Source organism: Oncorhynchus keta, chromosome 2 (genome assembly GCF_023373465.1).
Source record: "Oncorhynchus keta strain PuntledgeMale-10-30-2019 chromosome 2, Oket_V2, whole genome shotgun sequence".
Classification (NCBI taxonomy): Eukaryota; Metazoa; Chordata; class Actinopteri; order Salmoniformes; family Salmonidae; genus Oncorhynchus; species Oncorhynchus keta.
In genome coordinates this window covers 38,628,816-38,648,565 of record NC_068422.1, presented here as the reverse complement: position 1 = coordinate 38,648,565, position 19,750 = coordinate 38,628,816, and the positions used below count along the sequence as shown (strand labels likewise).

At 40.8% G+C, this 19,750-nt stretch overlaps 1 protein-coding gene across 2 annotated transcripts in view; it reads left to right on the top strand.

The window, feature by feature from the left end:
• Window positions 1-1,449: 1,449 nt before the first annotated feature.
• Window positions 1,450-19,750, top strand: part of LOC118400200 (phosphatidylinositol 3,4,5-trisphosphate 3-phosphatase and dual-specificity protein phosphatase PTEN-like) — a 34,017-nt gene continuing 15,716 nt past the window's right edge. For both annotated transcript variants that reach the window (XM_035796823.2, XM_035796814.2), the window contains exon 1: window positions 1,450-2,470. In XM_035796823.2, coding sequence (XP_035652716.1) covers window positions 2,392-2,470 — 79 coding nt within the window. In that variant the 5' untranslated portion in view covers window positions 1,450-2,391. The remainder of the gene's footprint in view (window positions 2,471-19,750) is intronic.

The following is a 19,750-nucleotide window of genomic DNA, read 5'->3' as shown; positions in this document are numbered from 1 at the left end:
GGTGTTGGCTTTTGGGATGATCAGTGAGATATACCTGCTGGAACGTGTGCTACGGGTGGGTGTTGTTATCGTGACCAGTGAACTGAGATAAGGCGGAGCTTTACCTAGCATAGACTTATAGATGGCCTGGAGCCAGTGGGCGAAAAACATGTAGCAAGGGCCAGCCGCCTACAACATACAGGTCGCAGTGGTGGGTGTCTATGTCCAAAAAGGAAAACGGGATAAAATGTGTATTGTAATGTCTTGTCAATGGCTATGTGGGTAAAACTTATGCAAAGTATGTCTGGGTCAAAGTTATCACCTCAGAAGAGGAGACATTTCAATTCAAGGGCACCGTTTCTTCTGTGACACCACCAAAATCTGAACCAAACCATGTCTAAAAACATATAAACATTGAATATAAGTCATCATCATCCCCATTGTAAACATCAGGTGAACAGTTTGTTCCATTTGATCTAGTCAAATTGATACACTGGTGAGTGCCAGCCAATATGTTGTTTTGAAAGAATTCAAATTGCACTGTAGGCCTATCGTTCTAGTCCTGACACTCCCATGAGACTGGGTGGAAGCGGAGGACGTTTCCCCTCAAGTCTTACATTTACATTTAAGTCATTTAGCAGACGCTCTTATCCAGAGCGACTTACAAATTGGTGCATTCACCTTATGACATCCAGTGGAACAGCCACTTTACAATAGTGCATCTAAATCTTTTAAGGGGGGTGAGAAGGTGGATGAACGCAGTGCCCTTGTTTGGGTGTAGGGCCTGATCAGAGCCTGGAGGTACTGAGGTGCCGTTCCCCTCACAGCTCCGTAGGCAAGCACCATGCCATGGTCTTGTAGCGGATGCGAGCTTCAACTGGAAGCCAGTGGAGAGAGCGGAGGAGCAGGGTGACGTGAGAGAACTTGGGAAGGTTGAACACCAGACGGGCTGCGGCGTTCTGGATGAGTTGTAGGGGTTTAATGGCACAGGCAGGGAGCCCAGCCAACAGCGAGTTGCAGTAATCCAGACGGGAGATGACAAGTGCCTGGATTAGGACCTGCGCCGCTTCCTGTGTGAGGCAGGGTCGTACTCTGCGGATGTTGTAGAGCATGAACCTACAGGAACGGGCCACCGCCTTCACCATCAAGTCTTCACCATCAGAACAGTTTTTCTACCTATCAGTTGGCCTTTCATCCTAAACTTCAGGCAGGGAGAGTTGGTCTAAGCCTTTGAATTGAGCAGATAATATGTTTGCCGTTATTTGTATCTAGGAATACAACTGATAGACACCCCTACTTCCACTCTAGTCACACACACACAAACAGAGATATCCCCCCTGTCAATTCAAGGACTCAATTGGCCCACATGGATAAATGCAATAAGGTACACTAGAAGCGAAAAAATGACATGTTGGAAACGTTCATAATTACAAAAACACGTGATCACTTTGACAGAGGAGAGACTTGCATGAGCTCTGATGTGTCCTTCCGCTGCCAACAAAAGAACTAGCCAGCCGACTACAAAAAAACGGCAATCGGAAAAACGTACACTGTAAATCTTCTGCAATGAAACAGCTTTTCTAAGAATTCACATGTATTTATTTAATAGAAACTTTTTTATTTCTAGATCTATATATTTGTGGCGGTAGGATATATATATTTTAAACCTCTACATATATATATTTTTCCTCCGTTGGAAGCCATGATGGAAGCGTGAGAGAAACGCAAAAAGAAGATGCTTCCCGGGACATATGTCAAACGAGTCTGTGTAAATATTTGGTCTTTGTATAGCCATTATACATGCACATTGGAGCCTGACACTTTTTCGCGTGTATTTTGGCAATCCATCGGCGAAGATGTTGATTCGCTAGGAGGTTTTGGGATTTTTTAAAAAGTGGGTAGCTATTGCAGCTCGCTAGATGGCTAGCTAAATCTGAGTGGATACGGTAACTAATTACTGCTTTCCAAGGGCCGGTAGTCTTCAAATTCGAGCGAGCGCCGGAGAGTTATCTCCTCGCTGGTCGGTCAATCACGGCGGCTTCGGTAGATCAAGAGATTCGGACCGTCTTATGCCTTACGGTTAGGCGGGAGGATTATTGTATGTATTTTTCAAGGGGGAGTTGCAAGACAAATTCCAGCATTGGGAAAGTTTGGCCTGCGCGGAAGAGCAGAGCAAGGCCCGTCTCTATGATCCAGAGAAAAAGCCATTCTAGCTAGCTAACGCGTTAATCCTACTCACGACGACAACCACTGCTGGCTTGTCTCACTGCGAGGAAGGAGCTGCAAAATCAAAAAAGCAAAGGGCGATCGAGAGGCAAAGCCATTGCAAACCGAAGCAACGGCAGCTAGCTAACTTTTCATAATTTGAAACCCACAGACTCCTGTCACTAGCCAGCAAGCTAGTTAGCTACAATGGCTGCGATAATAAAAGAAATGGTCAGCCGGAACAAAAGGAGATACCAGGAGGATGGGTTCGACTTGGACTTAACATGTATCCTTTTCTTAAATAACTAACGTTATCATACAGTAAACTAGCCACGTTAGTACACCTACTGTTGTCAATGGAATATCGTGTATTGCTAACTAACGTTAAGGTAGCTAGCTGGCTAATGTTTGCTAATTTATTGATACGATAGAATAGAAAGCATGTTTGAAAGGTGGTGTGGAGCTGTCAAATGTTACGAGGTTAAGTTACTACACATCTTTATAGTGTTAATGTTCCCACACAGCCATATCCCCATGTTACAGTACTTGTTTACATTAGACAGACGGACATAGCCTAGGCGGCCTCCTTTTTAAATTTAGCTAGCCAAGTTAGCTATGTGGTGTGCAAGAAACTGGGAAGGAAGTGTATTTCCTCAACTGGAGGCACACGTAGTGTATGGATCTGTGCAACACTTTAGCAGTTTAAAAAATCTATATTTCTCGCACACATGAAAGATAAGGGGCATATCAGCGTCTTTCGAAAGCTTTTTAGGAAGCGATGATTATTGATGAATCTAAACGTTGGAAGAGTGTCGGAATTGTAGTTCACATGGAGCCAACCGTGGGCGAATGCAACCGCTGAAAACCCTACATACAGAAAAGGGTTTAAGAGCTTGGTTCCGATTAGCAGCCTGTCAATATTACATAACTTTACTGGTTACAAATAGTCCATCTCTAGACATGACTACTTTCCATTAGGTAGCTACTATAGCTTGCTAAAGTAAAACGTGGTTTCTTATTTGACAGTGCAGGGAAGATGGTTGGCTGCGTTATTAATTTGACAGTACAGGGAAGATGGTTGGCTGCGTTATTAATTTGACAGTACAGGGAAGATGGTTGGCTGCGTTATTAATTTGACAGTACAGGGAAGATGGTTGGCTGCGTTATTAATTTGACAGTGCAGGGAAGATGGTTGGCTGCGTTATTAATGTTTTCTTATCTAGCTATGAGGCATCAAACTAACTAGTGAACCGTAGCTATTGATCAGCTAACTAATAACACAGAGGCTGCATTTACACAGGCAGCCCAATTTTGATATTTTGCCCAATTATGAGCAGTGGGTCAGAATTTGGCTAGTGTGTAAATGCAGCCTGACAGTTCTGGCACTATGGCCCAGAGGCCAATTTTATCATGGATTTAATTATTTGGCATGTTGGGAAGCAATCAATTGAATGTTTAAGACCATGCAATCAATGCACCTTTCAAATGTCCTGCTATCCTGATTGAAAGATACAAAATATGGTCTCATGAATTGGTCAATCTTGCGCCATGTGCTGCTAGCTGTCAAATGTGATCTAAATTAGGGTAGTGGTAATTTATCTGGCATCCTTGGTTAAAAAATATTTGAAGAACACTAGCGAATTACAAAAGGGCCTCAATTCAGTTCTTTATGCACATGTTATAATTGAGAAGATCTTAACCCAACCCCCTTCAAAAGACACACCTACATATACAGGGGGGGTGTCTTGCTCAAGGGCACAACGGTAGGCAATGGCATCTAGGATTTGATACTAGCAAACCTCTGGTTGCAAGCTCACTTCACTAAATATTTTTCCAGTCTGACCCGGAATCCAATAGGCAACATCCCGGATGCTGGCTCTCCTCTCTAAACGCTAAGCTACCTGCCGCCCCACATTCACACTAATCATTTCTAGAGGTTAACTTCAGAACATGCGCATATCTACTGTCAAGTGAAGTTTGTCATCTAGACCTATATCCATTTTGTTAACCCATAGGATGGTAGTCCCTTGCAGCACATTTCAAACCTGGCCAACCTGGCCCTGATATTGAAGACCAGTTCAAGCGAGTGCACTGAACGGGCGTGTGCTTGGAATCAGCTCGGTATGGTAAAATACCTTGGCAGAGGAAAATGCTGGAGCAACGACGGAAGACTGTTTTACAAGCTGACATCAAAGGTCAAGTTGTGACATCTTCTACCTGGCTGTTTTTTAAAATGTATATTTTAATGTGTTTTGACACTTGAGTTCATGTTGGAAATCAGGGGAGACAGGCAAATGGGGGCGAGATGGTGGGAAGGGTGGACACGGATTGAACCCTGATCAAACGACTGAAGTATTGCATTAATTTCATAGTTTTCTCTGTTGACATGGATAATGTGCAGAATATTTGGAGAATGGTGTTGCCTTTCAGAACAACTTACGCTGAACAAAAGTATAAAAACAACATGTGAAAAGTGTTAGATGTTTCATGAGCTGAAATAAAAGATCCTAGAAATGTTCCATATGCACAAAAGGCTTATTTCTCTAAAATGTTGTGCACAAATGTGTTAACATCTGTTAGTGAGCATTTCTCCATTGCCAAGATAATCCACCCACCTGACAGGTGTGGCATATCAAGAAGCTAATTAAACAGCATGATCATTATACAGGTGCACCTTGTCCTGGGGACAATATAAGGCCACTAAAATGTGCGGTTTTGTCACACAACTCAATGCCACAGATGTCTCAAGTTTTGAGGCAGTGTGCAATTGCCATGCCGGCTGAAGGAATGTCCACCAGAGCTGTTGCCAGAGAATGTTAATTTCTCTACCATAATCGTTTTAGAGAATTTGGCGGTGTGTCCAACCGGTCTCACAACAACAGACCAGGTGTATTTGCTGATATCAACGTTGTGATCTGGTATGTGGTTATGGTATGGGCAGGCATAAGCTACAGACAATGAACCGATTGCATTTTATTGATGGCAAAATGAATGCACAGAGATACTGTGACGAAGTCCTGAGGCCAATTGCCATGCCATTCATCTGCCGCCGTTACCTTATGTTTCAGCATGATAATGCATGGCTCTGTCGCAAGGATCTGTACAGAATTCCTGGAAGCTGAAAATGTCCCAGTTCTTCCATAGCCTGCATATTTACCAGACATGTCACCCATTGAGCAAGTTTGGGATGCTCTGGATGAACATGTACAACAATGTGTTCCTGTTCCCAGCAACTTCGCACAGTCATTGAAGAGGAGTGGGACAACATTCCACCGGCCACAATCTACAGCATGATGAACTCTATGCAAAGGAGATGTGTTGTGCTGCATGAGGCAAATGGTTGTCACACCAGACACGGACTTGTTTTCTGATCTATCCCCTACTTTTCTTTTAAGGTATCTGTGACCAACAGATCCATATCTGTATTCCTAGTCACATGAAATCCATGAATTAGGGCCTAATGAAAAATATTTAATTTGACTGATATCCTTATGAACTGTAACTCAGTAAAATCTTTGAGATTGTTTCATATTGCGTTTTATATTTTTGTTCAGTATAGTTCAGAGGCTAATGGCAGTCCCTACAGGATTTCAGTGTCTCTTTTTGATATTTGCAGGTAAAAATGCTTGATATTTCTGAAGCAATTCAGACATTTTCAATAGCAATTTGGGACGATTGTGTCCATTTTGTCAAGTGCTGATGGGGGAGGGCAGTTTGGCTTGACTGAACCATTCATTTTCTGCAGTAAAAGTTCATTGGTTAAAGGCCCTCTTTTTGTAATGCTACGATCAGACAGTTTTATGCGGTAATATGGCAGTGATTACTGTTGTATGCCATAATAGTAATGATGCACCGATATGACATTTTTGGCCAATAGCGATATCCAATATTTTCCTTGCCAAAAAAAACAATACCGTTAACTGATAATTAAAATTTTAGTGGCCTTTTAAGCATTCTAGTACAGTTAAATAGTTAACACACACACATGAAAGCATCGGTTTAAGGCACTGCATCACAGTGCAAGAGGCGTCACTACAGTCCCTGGTTCGAATCCATGCTGTATCACATTCGGCCGTGATTGGGAGTCCCATAGGGCAGCGCACAATTGGCCCAGCGTCGTCCGGGTTTGGCTAGGGTAGGCCGTCTTTGTAAATAAGAATTTGTTCTGAACTGACTTGCCTAGTTAAATAAAGGTTCCACACACACACCACACTGACCAAAAAGTTATTTTGTTGGCATTTACATATGTCCCCTTTACCAGTAAAACACAATCAATACCTATTTATTTTACTTACTTGCTGTGCTGTTTCATTGTTCAGTCGTTTCATTCTCAACCAGGATTTCTATGGAACACTGTTTGGGTCCTTGCATATCAATAAAGATACATGTCAAATAACACTATTTACAAATAACACTGTTAAATAAGCTTGTTGCCCAATCAGAACCTGAATATGACTGCACTTCACATAATAATGTAATGCGATCATATTTTTTTACACATATATTACACATTGATTACACTCTCACTCGTATTTCATATGTCACAACGATTCATCAATACGTATGCTAAGATACTGGTAAAGTTGTCTTGTACACCTACAGTGCTGTTCATAAAAAGAAGCTAGCTAGCTCAAGGATGCAAATAATGTTCTTCCCCAAAAACATAGCTACTGAAACAGTCTTTTTGCTATCGTTAGCTAGCTAACTATATAGCTAGGTGTCATCTAAAATAACCCTAATTTATAAGACAGTTATTTGATTTATGGTGGTCAGACCCATCTATGTGAAGCTAGCCACAATAAGGATTAACAACAATAGTGGACTTTGCGATTAGCCTTCAAAATAAAAGTATGTCATTGACAGTGATGCAAATTAATACAAATAGGAGAATTATGCCATAATTGAGTAGATCAAGCTAATCGAGGTTGGAATGTTATATGCACCTGTACATAGCCCATATGTAAATAGCCCACCCAACTAACTCATCCCCCATATTGTTATATTATTTTTTCTGCTTCTTTGCACCCCAGTATCTCTACTTGCACATTCATCTTCTGCACATCTATCACTCAAGTGTTTAATTGCTAAATTGTAATTATTTTGCCACTGTGGCCTATTTATTGCCTTACCTCCCTAATCTTATCTCATTTGCACACACTGTATATAGGCTTTCTATTGTGTTATTGACTGTACGTTTGTTTATTCCATGTGTAACTCTGTGTTTGTCTCTTTGCTTTATCTTGGCCAGGTCGCAGTTGTAAATGAGAACTAGTTCACAACTGGCCTACCTGGTTAAATAAAGGTTAAATTCATTTAATAAATATATAAAAATCAACAAAAGATAATAATTTGTTAATTTGACAAATCAATTAATCACACTGGATGTATTATACTTTATAATTGCATTGGGGGCATACTTATTTCACTGTACAGTCTAACCTATGTATTGTGGATCAATGACATGGGTTATCAGTCTACTCAGTGACACCCAGAGAACATTAGCATCATAGCTCTTATTGCGCGGCTGTGAATTGAGCCACATTTATTGTCAACCTATGTGTATTGAACACTATTCCAGAGGAAAAACAATACTGCATGGATGTCTTGGAGTCTGATAACTGAGGAGGACGTTGGGAAAAAATATATTGAATATTGAGTATATTGTTACCCAATTTCGTTGATCCCCAATCCTTAGGTAAAGCTGTACAGTGCACTATGAATGTCAATACACACAATAGGCTGACTGAGGAGGTGATTTCACAGTCACAGTCCCGTGATAATAGCTACAATGCTAATATTTGCCGAAACTCTTCACAGTTCTGTGGGGGTCACCGAGTAGGCTGATACCCCATTTCATTGCTTCACATTCCAACCTTGTTTAACATTGTCTCGCCTAATATGGCATGGTTCCACCAATTTGTAACGTTCTGCATCACTTTCAAAGAGGTACTTTTATTTTGAAGGCAAACTGAAAATTTGACTTGTGCCTAAAATCCTTATAGCTTCACAACACTTAACCAACCCGGTCAGGTCGAACCTCACTCGCCAGATGAAGCTAGCTGGCATGCTTATAATGTTAGCTTTGGGCAACAGGGTTAAGTAGCTGGCTAGCTATTTATTTTCATGAACTGAAGTTCAATTTCAGTAGGCGAACAACAAGTGGCTACCTAGCTAATACTTACTCACAAGGATTCCTAAATCATTGCTAAGAATAGTGAAAATGAGTGCAGTTTCTACTGGTCATTGTTTTCAGGCTGGTTGTATTGGTGCTAGCAAGGTACCAAGCTAAAGCTAGCTAGCTACCCCAGAAGTTGCTGTCGAACAAATAATGCTTTATTACCAAAGCGGTATTTTAAAAACATTGTTTGTGGCTGATGTTTGCTTGTTTGCAGACTTTTTTGTAAAGCTTTGACAGTGCTACTGATAGTAGTGGTGGCACTTGGCTTGCAGGTGCAAATTCAGAACACACAACATTCTATAATAGAACTGTGTTATTTGACTTGTCAAATTTTAAGCTTATTTAACAAAGTGTTATTTGACGTGTATCTTTTTTGACATACAAAGACCCAAATGGCGTTACATAGTATGTTGTGAATCTAATAGCAGTGACACTATTACTGTGTAACTCCGGTTGGGCAACATCTGAAAAATAGCACGCTTGGTAGTGTGTACCTGTGCTCGACTAGTCACGAAAGCCAACATCGCCCACGGCAGAGAACGATTGATTGTCAAGGGCAATGCATTCCATTATCTTGGCGTTAATGGATTTCGCTTTTGAGTTGTCTTGCGGAAATGTTCTTAATCTTTCAAATAACTGCTCGACTTGACTGCTTGATCCACACAGCAGGCGTTGTGGTCTAGGTTAGGAATGCTGTGTTGCACGTGTAGCACAAACTTTTACGTATCGTCATTACATCATGTACCTACGTTATATAGGTATGCACATCAGCTTTGATGTCGGTTTTTCACATCAGGCCAATACCGATGGTGGCATTTTTAGCTAATATCGTCCGATTCCGATATGTTCACCAACTATATCGTTTATCCCTAGATAATAGTGCAGGGATTGTTCAAATTCTAAGCCGTCATAAATATGCAGGGCTTTGTTGATTAAAAATAAATAAAGGGACTGTACACACCTTATCTATTGTGTGGTAGGTGTTTAGCCTAATGAACTGGCTATACATGTGACGGTTTACTGAGGAATTTGTTCAGTTAACCTACTTGTGTGACTGAGCAAATGTTCCCATAGTCTGTGTTGGGGTAGGCTATATAGTATTAATTTGTAAAGAGACCGTGTTGCTGTAACGTTTTATCGGATTTGGCATGTTGTCTTAAAGCAATATAGGCATTTTGCATTTATGTAATGCAGTATAAGAGTTCTGGGAACAATCCTTAAAGCACCAGTGATATTGTATCAGCAATGCTGCCTGTGAGGGCTCTTCTCTAACCCACCACCTTTCCATTTTCCATAGCACCCTTTCTTTCCTGCATTCTCCACCCTATAACACTTCCCATATAATTTGCTCTCTTTCCCGCTCCTCTCTTTATCTCTTTTCCACGTTTTCCCTATCTACTCTCACTCTTTTTCTGGTGCTCCCAGCTGTGGAGTTGGCTAGCATAGGGCCCTATAAAATTCCAACAATATTCAATATGTATTGTCTACATGTATTGAACTTATTAGAAAATGAATGAATTTGCTTTGTCATAAGACATTAACAAAATGCATCAGTGATTTGTATTTTCCTGCAAAGTTTTGAAACTACACAGAATGTGTGGGCATGTCTACAGTTTGTGTAGCCGTTAACGATGATGCTAATGACATCGGTCTTCTGGTAAACGTGCAAAGGCTTTCCAAAAAACTTTCTAAATTAAATGTCGCCTGGCAGAATGATATCATGATTTTTTGCATCAATCCAGTGTCCCATTTGTTTTGAAAACTCTGCAGTCACATGAGTACTACAGAAACATTGCTAACCAAACAATGGTCTGTTGCTGGTTGGTGAAAAACTAAAATGTAATCCGGCAGAAATTAAAAGAGATTTTATAGGGCCCTACTAGAGCAGAGCTGAGGAAGGACCGCTGAAAACTCCAGAGCGTTTCTGTCTGGGGTCCTGCATGTGCGTTTCGTCGCAGCTGCAGAATGCCATTCCCCCCTGCTCCCTGGGATGTAACTACCCTGGGAGCTTTTTAAACACTTAGTCAGAGTGCAATGATTTTGCCCGTAGGACCCGAGACGTAGGTTGTAACTCCGGACATTATTTCCGGGGTGTGAAAAGGAAGGCCCGAAAAATTGTTAGACTTAGGTGGCTGGAGTCTAACAGAATGGCTACACAGACTGAGATGATCCTTGTATGTTATTTACATTTCTGGCCTGTCTGGCTCACTCACAGGACTACACACAATATGCACACATATTGATACTGACTCTCACATACACATATTTAGCAGATGTTAGTGAAATGCTTGTGTTCCTAGCTCCAACAGTGCAGTAGTATCTAACAATTCACAACAATACACTCATCCAGAAGGCGAGGTCAGTGCAGGTGCATCAAAGCTGGGACCGAGGGACTGAAAAACAGCATTCTATCTCAAGGCCATCAGACTGTTAAACAGCCATCACTGAGTGGCTGAGTGGCTTCTGACAACATACTGACTCAAATCTCTAGCCACTTTAATAATTAAAGATGGGATGTAATACATGTATCACTGGTCACAGTATATATCGTATGTATATACTGTACTCTATACCATCTACTGCGTCTTGCCTATGCCCTATGCCCGCAAAGTAAAATAATGGAATTAAGAAATATATACATATTAGATAGAGCAATGTTGGAGTGGTGTTGACTAAAATACAGTAGAATAGAATACAGTGTATAGAGATGAGAACTAAAGCCATATGTAAACATTATTAAACTGTATGTATATAGGGCAGCAGCCTCTAAGGTGCAGGGTTGCGTAACCGGGTGGAAGCCGGCTAGTGATGGCTATCTAACAGTCTGATGGCCTTGAAATCTTAACAGTTTTCAGTCTCTCGGTTCCAGCTTTGATGCACCTGTACTGACCTCGCCTTCTGGACGATAGCGGGGTGAACAGCACGTGGCTCGGGTGATTAATGTCCTTTGATCTTTCTGGCCTTCCTGTGACATCGGGCGCTGTGGGTGTCTTTGAGGGCAGGTAGTTTGCCCCTGGTGATGTGTTGGGCAGACTGCACCACCATCTGGAGAGCCCCTCAGATGCGGGTCGGTGCAGTTGCCATAGCAGGCAGTGATACAGCCCGACAGGATGCTCTCAATTGTTCATCTGTAAAAGGGTCTTAGGGGCCAAGCCACATTTCTGCAGCCTCCTGAGGTTGAAGAGGCACTGTTGCACCTTCTTCACCACACTGTCTGTACATTGTTTGTATTCTGCCATATTCCTTGTCATTTTACCATTGTTAAATACAGTAGTTCACGCTCTCAGTGTTGCGCGAATGCATCTATCTACAGTTTCTAGTTTGGGTTGGTTTTAATAGTCACAATGGCTACAACATCTCCTATACACTTTCTGATGAACTCAGTCACCGTATCCATGTATTTGTCTTTGGTATTCTCAGAGGCTACCCGAAAAATATTCCCAGTCCATGTAATCAAAACAATCTTGAAAAATTGATTCCAATTGGTCAGACCAGCTTTGAATAGACCTTATCATGGGTACTTCCTGTTTCTGGCTATAGGAAGGGAGGAGCAAAATGGAGTCGTGATCAGATTTTCCGACGGTAGGACGGGGGAGGCCCTGGAAGGCATGTTGAAAAGTTGAGTAGGCATCTTCCAAAGTTTTTCCAACGTGAGTACTACAGTCAATATGTTGATAGAGCTTCGGTAGCGTGTTCCTCAAATTTGCTTTGTTAAAATCCCCAGATACAATAAATGTGGCCTCAGGATATGTGGTTTCCAGTTTGCATAAAAGTCCAGTGTAGTTCTTTGAGGGCCGTCATGGAATCGGTTTGAGGGGGAATATACACGGCTGTGACTAACCAAAGATTATTTTCTTGGGAGGTGAACAAAAGAACTTGAGTTTCTGTATGTTATCACAATCACACCATGAGTAGTTAATCATGAAACATACACCTCCGCCTTTCTTCTTCCCTGAGAGTTATTTATTCCTGTCAGCGCAATGTACTGAGAACACAGCTGGCTATATGGACGGGGACAGTATATCCCAAGAGAGACATGCTTCCTTAAAACAGAGAATGTTACTATCACTGATGTCTCTAGAAGGAGATCCTCACCTTGAGCTCATCTACTTTATTATCCAGAGACTGAACATTAGCGAGTAATATACTCAGAAGTGGTGGATGGTGTGCACGCCTCCTGAGTCGGATTAGAAGTCCACTCCGAATACATCTTCTCTGCTGGTGGTTTTGGAGCAGCCTTTTGAATAGTTAAAATTCGCTGTGGGGTACCAACAAAGGATCCAATTAGGGAAATATTCTGTATTCCTGGTCGCAATGCTGGTGAGTTACTGCCGCTATGATATCCAAATGCTATTTCCGGCTGTATGCAATAACACCAAAACAATTCTGGACTAATAATGTAAGAAATAACACACAAGAAAAACAAAATACTACAAAGCTGCTACTGCCATCTTGCAGGGATACTGGAGTAACTCATACAATCACCATTTACGCAGCTGCTTTTCTTTTTATTATATATCCTGATGCCTAGTTACCTTACCCCTATACATATCTACCTCATACTACACCAGTATCACTGCAAATTGTAAATATGGTATTGGAACCGACCCTGTATATAGCATCTTATTTTCTCGTGTTCTCATTTTTGTTTATGTGTTTTTTGTTCTACCTTCCGTTGATTTTAGTGCTAAATTGAAATAGATTACTGAATTGTTGGGTTTGAGGCATGAAAACCCCAATTTGGCCCAGTTAAATTTGATATTGTGTTAATTACATTTACAGATCCTGCCATAGTATTGTTTGTGTGCATGCACTATGCAGAAATGAGATACAGTTTAAGTGAGTGAAATGATCACCTTTCGCACCAGAGCTGTCAGTGGTGTGTGTCAAATCTTTAAGACAAGTTTTAAAATAATTTGCGCTCAAAGAAGTTCTGCTAGAAACGAAGGCGACAGGGTATCCAATTAGAACTGTTCAGCTTTCTATTTCTGACACCGTAACACAGGAAATGTACTGAAAGGGTGCCCTTTTGTCAGTGGTTAAAGTGAAAAATCCCACCGCTTATGTTGCATGCAGGCTTCATGATGTCAGTTACAGGCAGGAGTTAATATGTGCAATTCAAAAATGTATGGACATATAATTGATGGAAATTGATGGACATGTACAGTTGAAGTCGGAAGTTTACATACACCTTAGCCAAATACATTTAAAGTTTTTCACAATTCCTGACATTTAATCCTAGTAAAAATTTGGATTATGATCACCACTTTTATTTTAAGAATAATAATAGTAGAGAGAATGATTTATTTCAGCTTTTATTTCTTTCATCGCATTCCCAGTGAGTCAGAGGTTTATGTGCACTCAATTCATATTTCATAACTTGGGTCAAACGTTTCAGGTAACCTTCCACAAGCTTCCCACAATAAGCTTGGTGAAATTTGGCCCATTCCTTCTGACAGGGCCGGTGTAACGGAGTCAGGTTTGTAGGCCTCCTTGCTCTCACACGCTTTTTCAGTTCTGCCCACTTTCTATAGGATTGAGGTCAGGGCTTTGTGATTGCCACTCCAATACCTTGACTTTGTTGACTTTGTTGTCCTTAAGCCATTTTGCCACAACTTTGGAAGTATGCTTGGGGTCATTTTCCATTTAGAAAACCCATTTGCGACCAAGCTTTTACCTTCTGACTGATGTCTTGAGATGTTGCTTCAATATATCCACATAATTTTCCTTGCTCATGTTGCCATCTATTTTGTGAAGTGCACCAGTCCCTCCTGCAGCAAAGCACCCCCACAACATGATGCTGCCACCCCCGTGCTTCATGGTTGGGATGGTGTTCTTCTGGTTGCAAGCCTCCCCCTTTTTCCTCCAATCGTAACGATGGTCATTACGGCCAAACAGTTCTATTTTTGTTTCATCAGATCAGAGGACATTTCTCCAAAGAGTACAATCTTTGTCCCCATGTGCAGTTGAAAACTGTAGTCTGGCTTTTTCATGGCAGTTTTGGAGCAGTGGCTTCTTCCTTGCTGAGCTGCCTTTCAGGTTATGTCGATATAGGACTTGTTTTACTGTGGGTATCGATACTTTTGTACCTGTTTCCTCCAGCATCTTCACAAGGTTCTTTGCTGTTGCTGCTTTTCGCACCAAAGTATGTTCATCTCTAGGATACCGAACGCGTCTCCTTCCTGAGCGGTATAACGGCTGCGTGGTCGCATGGTGTTAATACTTGCATACTTTTGTTTGTACAATTGAACGTGGTTTGGAAATTGCTTCCAAGGATGAACCAGACTTGTGGAGGTCTATAATTTTTGTATGAGTTCTTGGCTGATATCTTTTGATTTTCACATGATGTCAAGCGAAACGGCACTGTGTTTGAAAGTAGGCCTTGAAATACATCCACAGGTACACCTCCAATTGTCTCAAATTATGTCAATTAGCCTATCAGAAGCTTCTAAAGCCATGACATCATTTTCTGGTATTTTCCAAGCTGTTTAAAGGCACAGTCAACTTAGTGCATGTAAACTTCTGAACCACTGGAATTGTGATACAGCGGATTATAAGTGAAATAATCTGTCTGTAAACAATTGTTGGAAAATTGACTTGTGTCATGCACAAAGTAGATGTCCTAACCGACTTGCCAAAACTATAGTTTGTTAACAAGACATTTGTGACCTAAGTGTATGTGAACTTCCGACTTCAACTGTACAAGGTTTTGACATTTTTAATCCAGAGACCGATATTTTTCAGTAGTTTAAAAGCTAAAATCCTTTTTGGTGAAACTGCCACATCCGTTTGTGATATTACAACAGAGGTTACTGCAAACAACAAACAGTTTTTTTTTTTTTTTTAATTTACATATTTGAACACGCAATAAAACGGCAGAATATGTACTGCAACCGCTCTGCCTGACGTTCTTTGGCTCTGTTTCATCAACAAAATTTGCACTCAAGGAGTGTGTTGGTTTAGCAGTGCTCCCATCACATTTTCAGTTAGTAGCACCAGCCCGTTGATTTGGTCGCCCCAAAACATTTGCTACGTCACGAAATGGAAAAAAGAGCCATAATCTTATAAAGTCATTCACAGTGCTACTGAGATGGTATGATTCAATAAATGTTTAATCTAAACCAGTGATTGTCGTGAATTTTGGGGTTACGATTACCATATTTTTTTGCTATATTTTACTTTCAAATTAGGCCTCCGGAAATGCAGTTGTCTTTTATTCAATGGAGATGTGCTTACATATTTTGTGTGAACGCTACAAATAGGCTATCACATAGGCTAATTATTTTCTGGCCAATTCAGCATGTGAGGACGTAGAAACAAACATGTTAGCTAGATCGCTAAATATAATATGCTGCTAGTTAGAATGGTTAATCTAATAGTAAATGTAATGTCCTAAAAACCTTTCAGCATGCCTAATCATGTCTCTATTTGCCTATGCATTCACCGCAAATGGCACTTTCTAGGGCTTGGCGGTAGACTGTATTTTACGATATACCGGTATTGATGCAGGGGCCGGTTTGGGTTTTTACTTGACCTCCTATAACGGTATTTGAATGTTTGGTTTCTTAAATGTGATATGCCGTGTGTAAGGTCCGCTACTTGAGTCATCGCTCTCCTCTCTCTCTCCATGTTGCTTTCCACACAGACCTAGACCCCGCCTGTGTCACTGAAGGAGCACATTTGTTGTTGCTTGACCACATTTGTTGTTGCTTGACCATGAGACACTTGCTTTCAGTCTGCATGGTCAATGCAGCATATGCAACAATATTGATGACAATGATGCTGTTTCCACTTTGTGTCTTAACCTCTCTGGGATATTCGGGACGGTAGCGTCCCACCTCAACAACAGCCAGTGAAAGTGCAGGGCACCAAATTCAAAACAACAGAAATTTCATGTTTAAAATTCCTCAAGCATACAAGTATTTTACACCATTTTAAAGATAACCTTCTCGTAAATCCAGCCACGGTGTCCGATTTCAAAAAGGCTTTACAGCGAAAGCAAATCAAACAATTATGTTACGGCAGAAAAACACAGCCATTTTTCCAGCCAAAGAGAGGAGTCACAAAAAGCACAAATAGAGATAAAATTAATCATTAACCTTTGATGATCTTCATCAGATGACACTCATAGGACTTCATGTTACACAATACATGTATGTTTTGTTTGATAAAGTTCAGTAGTTCCAAAACATCCAGTGATTTTGCAGAGAGCCACATCAATTTACAGAAATACTCATCATAAATGTCGATGAAAATACAAGTATTATGCATGGAACTTTAGATAAACTTCTTTATCTAAAGACTTCTTTGCCTGCCATATGAGTTATGTTATACTCACAGATATCATTCAAACAGTTTTAGAAACTTCAGGGTGTTTTCTATCCAAATCTACTAATAATATGCATATGTTAGCAACTGGGCCTGAGTAGCAGGCAGTTTACTCTGGGCACCTTATTCATCCAAGCTACTCAATATTGGCCCCCAGTCCCAAAGAAGTTAATATAAATCCACATTTGTTATATAATTATACTTAATTAGTGTTTGTTTACATCTGCAAACAGCTAGTTTATTTTCTTAGCAAGTTGTGTCTAAATCGTGTTTGCTGCTAATGCTAATGCCTATTTAGCTGGCTAGCTAGCTAATAATGTACTGTCAGACCAAACATAGCAAGCTATACAACCTGATACCAGTGATGGTGTAAGCCTAAATCAGCATGTTTTGTGCAACAGTATCTTCTAAACCAGAGAATTAGGTGAAGCATGATGTTACCAACATGAAGTAGCTAAGAGAGAACATTTTAACGTAGCCAAATATTACAGGGTCCCCTAGGAAACACTGGCCAACACTTAACAATAATTCCTCCCTTGCATTTTCACTCTATTCAAAGTGCCCACTATTATATTTTAACTATGGAATTATAATAATCAATATTTTTCCATGATTCCAACATTTCACCCAAGTGTTTACAAATCAAAGTTTATTTGTCACGTGTGCCGAATACAACAGGTATAAGTAGACCTTACAGTGAAATGCTTACTTACAAGCCCTAACTATCAGTGCAATTTTTAAGTAAGAAATAGGTATTAGGTAAACAATAGATTAAAAGAACTGTAAAATGCCAGTGAAAATAACAGTAGCGAGGCTATATATATATATGATGTTTTTCATCGGCAGGGACTGGGGAACTGGTCAGAATTGAAGGAATGACGGATGGCGCTAAATACACGGAAATTCTTGAGGGAAACCTGTTTCAGTCTTCCAGAGATTTGAGACTGGGGCGAAGGTTCACCTTCCAGCAGGACAATGACCCTACGCATATTGCTGAAGCAACCCTCGAGTGGTTTAAGGGTAAACGTTTAAATGTCTTGGAATGGCCTTGTCAAAGCCCAGACTTCAATTCAATTGAGAATCTGTGGAATCACTTAAAGATTGCTGTACACAAGCGGAACCCATCCAACTTGAAGGAGCTGGAGCAGTTTTGCCTTGAAGAAGGCGCAAAAATCCCAATGGCTCGATGTGCCAAGCTTATGGAGACATACCCCAAGATACTTTAAAAAGAAAATGTTGTTTTTATTTCACCTTTATTTAACCAGGTAGGCCAATTGAGAACAAGTTCTCATTTACAACTGCGACCTGGCCAAGATAAAGCAAAGCAGTGCGACAAAAACGTACAGTCATTAACACAAAATAAAAATAAAAATTGAACATTCTACGTGCGGTGTGTGCAAATGTAGAAGAGTAGGGAGGTAGGCAATAAATAGGCCCAAGAAGCGAAAATAATTACAATTTAGCATTAATACTGGAGTGACAGATATGCAGATGATGTGCACGTAGAGATACTGGGTTGCAAATAAGCACACGGGTAAGTAATAATTTAGGGATGAGGTAGTTGGGTGTGGTATTTACAGATTGGCTGTGTACAGGTACAGTGATCTGTAAGCTGCTCAGACAGCTGATGCTTAAAGTTAGAGAGGGATTTATAAGACTCCAGATTCAGATTTTTGCAATTCGTTCCAGTCATTGGCAGCAGAGAACTGGAAGGAAAGGCAGCCAAAGTAAGTGTTGGCTTTGGGGATGACCAGTACCTGCTGGAGCGCGTGCTACCGGTGGGTGTTTCTATGGTGACCAGTGAGCTGAGATAAGGCTTTGGTGATAAACCGATGGCACTGTGATAGACTACTTCCTGTTTGCTGAGTAGTGTTGGGGGCTATTTTGTAAATGACATTGCCGAAGTCAAGGATCGGTAGGATAGTCAGTTTTCCGAGGGTATGTTTGGCGGCATGAGTGAAGGATGCTTTGTTGCGAAATAGGAAGCCGATTCTAGATTTAATTTTGGATTGGAGATGCTTAATGTGAGTCTGGAAGGAGAGTTTACAGTCTAACCAGACACCTAGGTATTTGTAGTTGTCCACGTATTCTGAACCGTCCAGAGTAGTGATGCTGGTCGGGCGGGCAGGAATCAGTTGAACAGAATGCACTTAGTTTTATGCATATTATGCTTCTTTAGACCTGCTTAAAATAAATGATTTATTGTGATGGTGTAAGCTATGTTTAATGGATTTATTAAACTTTTTTAATGTAGATGTTCCAAAGGCACACATCGGTGTCTTGTTGGTATGGGTGGAAGCCAGAGATGCGAAATGTGTTTGTTATTAACGGTCAATTAACATAAGACAGGCAGTTATTTGAATGACAATCACCGGCTGACAAAATGTCATGACCGCCACAACTCTAATCAAAAAGCATTTCTTTCCATCTGCTCTTCCACAAGCCTTCTCTGAGCGCACAGAGAGAAAGGGCACAGGGGCAGGGCAGACACTTTCATGCAGGGATAAGGAAAATCATGCACTTTAGGCTACTGTTTGACCAAATACTGTAATGTATCCCAACAAGACTTTCCTTGTCTGTTGAGACAGTGTCCTCTTTACCCTTGCGTTTGATATGTTGAATATGCCATGTGATTCAACTGGGGCTGTAGGAGAGTTAAGCCCAACATTTGCAATGATCTCAATATAACTTGGGCTCTATAAATACATGCAGGTCAAGCTATGGAGATTCTCAGAGTGCACCCACATGTGGGCCCTGCTTGATAGGAGTTCTCCGGTCCGTTCGGCCTCTAGCCCTCACACGGTCAACTCCAACTTTTACACTAGTGATCACAACCCTTCTGCCCTGCACTCTACTTACCCATCACTGTACATTGCTGCACAATGACATCCACATAGTTATATAAATGTCTATTTCCCTATCTGAATGCATCATGATGATCTTTGCTCAGAAGATATGTTATTGTGATATGATTGCCTTGTAAACTTGAGGTTTTAGAATTGTATGAGTTATTTATTTGTGTCTATATATATGGAGGTCTGGATTTGGAGTCACACTCAA